At 54.3% G+C, this 9,110-nt stretch overlaps 1 protein-coding gene across 1 annotated transcript; it reads left to right on the top strand.

Moving 5' to 3' along the window:
• The first annotated feature begins 352 nt into the window (after positions 1-352).
• Positions 353-7,646, top strand: LOC126579611 (protein big brother). Its single transcript, XM_050243076.1, has 3 exons — positions 353-1,128; positions 1,972-2,202; positions 4,362-7,646. Exons 1-3 carry the CDS (start codon positions 964-966, stop codon positions 4,656-4,658), a joined length of 693 nt encoding a protein of 230 aa, XP_050099033.1. The 5' UTR covers positions 353-963; the 3' UTR covers positions 4,659-7,646.
• The last annotated feature ends 1,464 nt before the right edge of the window (positions 7,647-9,110 follow it).

Below are 9,110 nucleotides of genomic sequence, written 5' to 3'. Positions count from 1 at the left end.
TTCACAACGTAAAAGTGCAGCAGCTAGCTGGCTCGCTTCCGCTCTCGCTTTTTTAGCCACGAACGCAACCCCATCATCTAGCGCAGCGGAGAGGGATGCAGCAGCCTCATCTCTTGTAAAGGCGTCAAGGGGTCGGTATGTTGGCCGCTTGCCATTCGCTCACGTCCCCTTCCCTTGGGAAAAAGGATATAGATGGAACCCCCTGTCTTTCTCTCTCTCTCTCGCTCGCTCTCCAACAGGGTAGTAGCGCGCACCCTCTAGGCCCGTCAGGCAGGCCCATCAGCAGCTCTGCTCAGCTCACAGGCAGTTCAGTCTTCTGCCAGCCAGCACAACCGATACACGCGCGCCAAGTCCCAAGGCAAGAGTAGAGTTCCGTTGCGAATCATCATCATCGCCTCGAGCAAAAAAAAAAAAAAATACCCCGTCGCCGTCGCCGATTGCTCCTCCTCGGAAGGAAACTCGGTTTTAACACCAGGAAAACTCCCTCCACCGCTCGTCGTGTGTTCTTGTGTGTGTTTTTTTGTTGTGTTATTGCGTGTACGTGCGCCAGGATAACGCTGCTGGCGCTAGTGAAACAAAGCTAGACCACCACCAAGTCCAGTATCCAGTATCCAGCAAACAACAACCGTCATCAATCAAACACCTTCAGCCAGCCAGCCAGCCAGCCAGCCAGCCAGCCAGCCAGTGCGTATTGAAGTAGTGACGTGAAGTGACAACAAACACAGGAGTGGTGACAGGAGCTCTGTGATAGTATAGTGCTGCAGGAGCAGGAGCAGAAGGAGAAGAAGAAGAAGAAGAAGGAGTAATAGTAGACGCTAGTAGTAGACGCTCCAGGCGCGCGCGCTCGTAGAGGAGGAAGCGAAGGAGAAGAAGGGGTGGTTGCGTTTTTTTGCCATTGGGCCCCCCGTCCCCACACCAGCCGCCAGGATACTGTCGTACGGGGCGGACGCCGATCCGGCCGCCATGATGAACGATCCGGCCGCCCTCGGCATGATCCCGTTCGATACGATCGGGCTGTACGAGCAGCCGAAGCCGCGCTTCATCTTCAAGATGCCGCGCGTCGTCCCGGACCAAAAGTCCAAGTTCGAGAGCGACGACCTGTTCAAGAAGCTCAGCCGCGACAGCGAGGTAAGTGTGAAGCGAGCGGGCGAAGTTTCTGGGAGGGAATCGCATTGCTGCCTGCGTCTGGGCCTCTTTTGGGGTTGCTGGCTGGCTGGCTGGCTGGCTTGCTGGCGCGGGTTGTTTATCCAGCCATCCTTGTGCCGATCGCTCACATCCCGTCGTCGTCTGTGTAACGTTTTATGATTTTACATTGTTTTGGGGGCTTTGTTTGGATTGAATGCGCGCACTGTCGTTGCGTTTGTTGATGATTTTTTTTTTCTTTCTCTGGAGAACCAAACGCCGACTGACGCTCGATCTAAACGTGGAGAGAGAGAGAGAGAGCGCGCGTACTGCGCAGCGGTTGGCGCCGCTATAAAAAGAAAAGACCATTCCACAACAGCAACAGCGATCGTAAAACGGGGGCACGCATTGCATGGTGGATGCAGCGCGCGACGCTATGCGGCTATCAAAGAGATGCCCGGAATTTCGGTGGCGCCCTTCCAACAGTACCAGCAGGCGAGCCGTGACGCCGCCGCAGCGATCGCCACTGGCCACTAGGGCCTTATCAATGTCCGGAGCGTCCGGACGCGTTGTACTTTTGTGAGCACCAGTCGCAGCCGAGTGGTGTGCGTGAATGATGGAATGGTGGACCACGCTGACCACAGATAACGCTGTGTGCACATGTTTTTTTTTCCCACCACGCTAGTTTCCGTCGGCCACGACGCTCTCTCTATCTCACTGTGGGAACTTCTCGGAACGGGGTTCATCTTTGCAACTTTAAGATATTGGTCGCCTGACTCCACTGCTCCCGAACTGCCTAGAACTTATTCTAACTCTTTCTCCTTTCTCTCTTGCTCTGTGCACTCGTAGGTCCGATACACCGGGTTCCGCGATCGTCCAATCGAGGAGCGCCGGGGTCGTTTCCGCGCTGGATGCTGCGAGGGCCACACGGAAGTGTCGTTCGCCGCCACCGGCATCAACCTGCAGCTCGTGTTCAACCCGAACCATGGCCTCTATCACCACCCGCACCATCACCACCATCACCATCCGGCTCATCTCGGGCTCGAGAAGGAGTGTGACTTCGACAAGGAGCACGGCAAGGTAAGAAAGTTCACCCGGTCCGGTGAACAGCCATTTTGTACCACGTAAAACAAAACAAAAAAACGAAAGAAAGATACACACAACACCAAGCTAACGGTGGGCCTGCGCAGATGCGACGGCTGCGGACGCGGCCCCGACAAGCCCCCCCCCCCCCCCCCTCCTGGGACCAAGAATGGCGCCCGGTAAAACGGGACGTGACGTCACGCTCGACCAGACCTCCCCAGTGAGACCGGGGTGCCAACCGGGCACCGAACCCGTGCATTTCAGCGTGGCGTTTTCACGGTCTGACGCCTCCCTCACGTCGGCCCGGTCCGCCAAATAGAGGGGGTTTGGTCACCAACGACGAGTGTGTCGTCTGACCGGCCAGCCAGCCGGATGTCCGCCACCGCCGCTGCTGTGGCGCGCGAGCGGTGGTCACGGAACCCGCCCCCCCCCCCCCCCCCCCCGGTCCGGGGACAAGTGTTGCAAAAACCTCAAGGGATCAAGCGGAGGGCGATGATTGTGTCTATCATTATGGTGTGACAGCTCGAGCAGCAGCAGCAGCAGCAGCAGTGAAAGAAGGTGCCCATTAGAAGGTGTGCCTGCCTGGCTGCCTGCCTGTCGGTGTCGCCCCCGCCGTGCACCCACGTTCACCTAATCGATTCCCCTCAGGCGGCCGGTGAGCATGCAGGTCGAGCGAGCGAGCGAGCGAACGAAGGCTCCCGGTCTGCAGCACCAGATGGTCTCGGCCGGATCCGATCCCATTACCCTCTGTTACCTGTTCAATCAACCTGTACGACGTTAATTGCCGCTCTCCACCGCTCGCAGTTCGATCGGGGCCATCGTGCCATGCCCTTTTTGGCGGCGGCGGCGGCGGAGGGGATTTGCGTGTTTGCGGTGGTGTCAGGTCCCATGTTCATCTGGTCTCTGGTGCGCACGGTCCACGACTGGTGCGCTTTTGTGCCATTCCACAAGGCAGGCCGCGCCTGGCAGACCTGGCAGGCATTTTGCGTGCCTTGCTGCGATCGCACTCGCTCTCGCTCTCGCTCTCTCTCTCCCGCTCTCTCTCTCTCTCTCCGTCGAGAAGCAGCTGACGGTTCCACGGAGCGAGCGAGAGTCTGCTGACTGTCCAGTGACTGCAACTGATGGCCGGATACTGGGTGTCACTGGGGCTCTTTGTCATGTCTGTGATCCCTGTGCTGTGGCGATGCGCGCATCCTGCACTGCGAGTGCTCGGCGATCGCGTGCGCTGCCCAACGCTAATTGTGTTCCGGGGATGCCGTTCCATGGCGCCTCCGCTTCCGTAGGTCTTCCGAAGAAGCTACGCGCACTACGCGGCAGCTTAACCGGTTGAGTGGGCGTGTGTGCCCGTGTGTGTGTTTATAGTTAATGACCATGTTTTACGTGCCGGTTAAGCGCTATTGTCGTACGCGCCTTACGCCGTCGCTAAACACGCAGAAGTGGTGTCCACTTGAGACAGAGAGCACGAGCAAGCGAGCGAACGAGCGAGCGAACGAGTGAGGTCCCGTTTTTGTGTGGTTGAGAGCGTGCGCAGCCAGGAAGTTTCGAATCACGACAAAGCGCTTACACAAACGAACACACACAGGCTGCCCGGGATGCGGTATCCAATTACTCTCCATCTTTGGCTCGTGCAGCTCAGCTGCTGCTGCTGCTGCTGTGGCGCGTGTCCGTATTGATCATCGTCACGTCGATCGGCGTCGTCACCGCGATCGCCTTACACGGCGAGTGAGACCACCGGGGATGCGGCCTCCGCCTGCGCGCTAAATCCCCCACGGGGAGTACACGAGGGACAGTATCGGGTTGATGCTGTTGTTGTTGTTGTCCTTTGGCTTGTCAGCTTTTAGCTCGTTGTCTAACGAGTGTTAAACAAGCGTCGTAAATTATGAGGAGGACGAGAGGGCGTTCGGTTTCGTTTCGGTTGAGCGGAACGGAACGGAACGGAACGGAACGGAGCAGCAGCGCTACAAATGAGACGTCATCATCCGTCCGGCGGGTCCCGGTATTGGGTCCGTACCGTGCGAACGAGAGAGAGAGAGTTTGTGTGTGTTTGAGGGATTAGCTCCGGGGACAGTTTTCTGGGGCGTTGTTTTCCGGGATTTTTTCGGTAGAACCTAATAGATGTGCTTTTTTTTCTCTCTCTCTCTCTCTCGCTCTGGCAGGTTCACATTAAATCGCACTTCATCATGAACGGCGTGTGCGTGCGGTTCCGGGGCTGGCTCGATATGGAGCGGCTAGACGGCATCGGGTGTCTGGAGCTGGACGAGAAGCGGGCCGCCCAGGAGGATGCGATCTTGCGCGAGCAGCTCGAACGGTACAACCAGCGGCTGCGCGACTTCGAGGACAAACAGCGCACCTACCAGCGCACCACGCAGGACGAGTTCGAGCAAATGCGCCGGAATGGTTCCGGTATCGGTGTCGGTGTGACCGCCGGTGCGTCCGGCATGTGGCGACGATAAGCTCCACACAGACGAGCGCGTGCACAGATTGCGAGAGAGAGAGAGAGAGAGAGAGAGAGAGTGAGAGAGAAAAAGAGGATATGAGAGTTGTGCCAAACCTGTCGAGACGGGGAGGTGGAAGAGGGGATGCTGTGGGGGTGCTCGTAACAACCCCCGACATGCCCGGTACGTATAGCGACACACACACACACACACGCGCGCGTAATCACGCACATACACATACACTTCTCGTATCCAGGATCCTCCCACCCCTTCCCACTCCCTGTGCTCCTTCGTGTGGCGGCGGCAGGTACCGTCGGTTTTTTCTTTGGCATGCACGTGTTTGTGTGTGTGTGTGTGTGTGTGTGTGTGTGTGTGTGTGTGTGTGTGTGTGTGTGTGTGTGTGTGTGTGTGTGTGTGTGTGTGTGTGTGTGTGTGTGTGTGTGTTAGTGCGTAATCTAGAGGAGAATCCTACGGAAGATCGAGGAAGAATAGTAGGGGCCAGGATCAGGATACACCGGACAAGTTCACGGTTCACTCCACAAATGGAGTTCCAACCCTCCTCCCCCCCCCCCGGATTGATCCCTAGAATCTCTAGTAATCCATGGACCCAGCATGCTCATGAGAGAAATGTCAGCAAACACACACGCACTAGCACTTCATCCCCCGTCACGCCCCTTAACGGAACGTCCCATTCTCCTCCTTCTCCTCCCACCCACCCCACCCCCGCCCCCTCCTTCCCTCCCTACCTCGCCAGCCTACCGTGGCATATTGTACATACTAATAATTAAGGCAAAATGGCGTAGGGTTTTGCAGGACAGAAACAGAAGTCGAAGAGTCCGAGCAATTCACCGACGACGACCATTCTGGCAAAACGGCCTGCCAAAGATAACAGACCCAGTCACCCTCACAATGACTGGACTGGACCTGTAGGATGGGGGGAGAGTGGGGGGGGGGGAGTTAGCCTCCTCATTTACAAACACACACATGCACACACGAACATGCACACGCACAGCCGACAGCCATGGGATGGAATATAGTAGATGCTATGACGTCAGGCGCACCAGGATGCCCCGAGGGGCCGAGCTAGGCGATGCGGGATGCGAGATGAGCCAAATGTATAGATATAGTACATCAGCAATGCCATGCCCAAGCAAAGGCACCCCACCACCACCCACCCACAACACAGAGAGACGCGCCTGCCGCAACTGATGTCCCTTGTTTTTTTTTTTCTTCTTTTTTTTGTCGTGGATTGTGTCGATAAGCTCGTCTCGTTACTCGTGTGCGTGTTACGTGATTGTGTAATCAGTGATCAGTACTGTTAGGGCACCACAGGGCGCAGCACGAGAAAGAATCGTTCTCGTCGTCGTCGAATGTTTCCGATTCCTGATCAAGGTGTACATCTCGATGTCAATCCAAGCCACTACCCAAAGTGTGTGTGTGTGTGTGTGTGTGCGTGTGTTTGTAAACGCGTATGTGTGTTGGCGAGGACGTGTGCGACCACTTTTGACGACCAATTGTTTCTGCCAGTCGATTGGCATTGGTCGGCGCAGAGCTTGAGCGCTCTATCTCTTCCTTTATCTGCTTCATGATTCGCGGTGTGTGCGTGTGCCTGTGTGGGTGTGTGTTTGTATGTGTGTGTTGCATTTGTTTAACTATGTGTAGGACAGCCGTACAGCCTAGTAACCTTATTCGTATTATTATTATTTTATTTTTAACTGATCGATTATCCTTACTCTCCTTATTAACATTATAACTATTATTATTATTATTATTATTATTTTTCTTTTGATTTTAAATTTTACTTTTACTATTATTATTATTATTATTATTATTATTATTATAATTATTATTATTATTATTATTATTATTATTGCCCTTGCCCGCCTTACTATCCTAGCAGGCCTCTAGGAGCGTCGTGTTAGTCTCGTGTGTATCGCTCAAAGCTTGCCGATTGAAGAATTGATGCAGTGGGCAGTGTGTGTTTAGGCAAGCAGTGGTGCAAATGTGTGCGCTCTAGGAGCCCCCTAGAAAAAGGGTTAAAAGTAAAACTAAAACGGTCCAACGGCCGAATGAGTCTGTATCCGGTGGTTGATCAGTTGATTTGACAGCAGCGTTCATGCCGGCGGCCAAAATCCCCGTCGCTTCCTGATGCTGTTGCTGGGATCATCAGCACCTCGCTAGGTTTTCTTAATTCCTGGGACCTGCTTGCCAGGCTCGTTTTGCCACAGGTTTCGCTTCCGTTACGTTTTCCCTGGTTTTTGAAACATTCTTCCTGGCCATTCCAGCGGCCCCAGCTATCCCACACACAAGGTACGGGCCGGGCTGGCTGGCCTTTTCGTGTTTATCGTTTGATTTTGTGTGACCAAAATGAAAAAAAAAACTAGATAAATCGATTAGTGCTCGGCGCCGACAGGAGAGGTTGAATAGTAATTGCAAAAAAAAAAACCGACGAGCCGACGAACGGCAGGACCTAGGAATATGGAATCGTGAGAGGTGGGATTGCGAAGCGGATGAAGAAAAGAAAAGAAGAAAACTCGAAAAAACATAAACATACAAACGACACAAATATGGAGAGCGAGAGATAGAGAGAAAGAGAGAGGGGGGGTTGATGCAGGGGTTTGATAATTAAAAAAGCGCTACAAATAGGCAAGAGATAGAACAAAGAGAAGCACTAGGAGGCGTGGTAACTAAAGGGAAACTAGAAAAGCAACAAAAAAAACAAAAAAAAACAAAAACACACGAAACGGCAGCAAGCAAAACAGCGAAGGAGCAAGAGGCGCATAATAAAACAACTAGAAAAAGAAAAGAAAAAAGAAAAGAGGAAAATTAAAACACACTCACACAGAAAACGCGAGAAAAACGCGCGAGTTTGAAAAATCAGTGTATCAGTCGCCGAACAAGATTAGAGTAGAAACATTCGGTAACGGTGATGAAAAGCCGGCGGACGTGTCCAGTCACTCCAGAAAACAGATAGAACCGAGAGAGAGAGAGAGACAGAAGAGAGAGAGAGAGCGAGAGAGATGGTGAGTTGGACCCCGGGGGTTGGGTGTGGGGGTGGCTCTCCTTTTGTTAGATATCTCCTGTGCAAATGAAAATATATACAAAAAAAAAACAGAAATCTTAAAAAAATAACCCAGTGCACCCCCGAAACTGCTTTCATTGGTGCCGGTCCGATCGGCAGGACAAGTTGTTGGAAAGAAAGAAAAGGGCTACCGCCGGAGAAAACGTGAGCGGCGTAATGAGGCCACGGAATAGGCGATAGATGATGCCTCTAGGAAGCGCTCGCTATGCACGCACGCGGCACGTGCCACGGGACGTGTGATGTTTGGTGTGTGCGTGTGTGTGTGTATGTGTGTGTGTGAGTTTAGCGCTTGCCACGCTCGTTCATCGTCGTCGTCGTTAACGTAATGATGACGTGTATGTCGTTGGGAGTACTCCGTCCCGGGCCCCGTGATCAAACGGCGAATTCAACGACGGCTTCCGATGGTTCGCCGCCTTCGGCGGTGCACTGTGTGCTGGTTTTTGGTGCGGCCTTCCGGCCAAGGTTCGATTTCCGGTCGAACGGAGCGGTGTTCGTGTCATTGAATCGCGTTGCAGCACCTTGGACGATTTGGCTTGGTTTCGGATCGCGCAACCGGAAACGCGACCACTACACCCACCCCCCCCCCCCCCTTTCACCCCAAACCAGCCCTCGGAGAAGGGCACCCACCCACCCACAAGACACACACACGGCGGGGGGGGGGAGGGGTAGGTGCCTCGACGCCACCTTGGAGGCCGGCTTGGTGGGCCGGGCGACCTCTGACACCAAACTGTCTTCGAGTTGTTGTTACGATGCACGCAAATGTCTTAAGAAGGCAAGCAGCCTTCTCGTTTTGAGGCCGTTCTCGAGGGCGCTAGAAACAGCTGAACAAGGGAACAGGGGTCCCCCCCCCCCCCCTCTGAGAAGGACTCGGGGTCAGCCGTCAGCGAAATGGGCGCTGAGCGCTATTGCTCTCTCCCTCACCACCTTCTCTTAACGGTGCGCGTGCCAGTGTAGGTTGCAAATCGTGCAACCGATCGCGGCGTTCACTGCGGTACCACACTGCAATGGCATATGGCGTGCTGTATGTGTGTCTGTCTGTCTCTCTCTCTCTCTCTCTCTCTCTCTCTCTCGTTTTTCCTTTTTTTTTTATTCGCGCATCGAACATCCTGGAGCGGAAGTCCTGCAAAAGCCGCTTGCGCGTTGACTTCGGGAAGGGGCCACAAGTCAAAAGCAGATCACCAACACCCCGCTTCCGCCGTACTGTGCCGTTCCAACCCCCTTCCCACGCTCAGACAACACGCGCGACCGCGTCCGGCTCCTTTCCGTGTGCCACGGCCTCTTGACTGGAGCGCCTGTCTTGACTTGAATGTTGAATGTCTTCCGTTTCACACTCCTCTCCGGTTCCCCCTGGCCACCCCACTGGAAGAAGCATATGCAGCAACAATAAC

The sequence above is a fragment of the Anopheles aquasalis genome, chromosome Y (genome assembly GCF_943734665.1).
Source record: "Anopheles aquasalis chromosome Y, idAnoAquaMG_Q_19, whole genome shotgun sequence".
Lineage (NCBI taxonomy): Eukaryota > Metazoa > Arthropoda > Insecta > Diptera > Culicidae > Anopheles > Anopheles aquasalis.
Note: the sequence above shows the minus strand (reverse complement) of the source record. Positions and strands in the feature narration are given on the sequence as shown.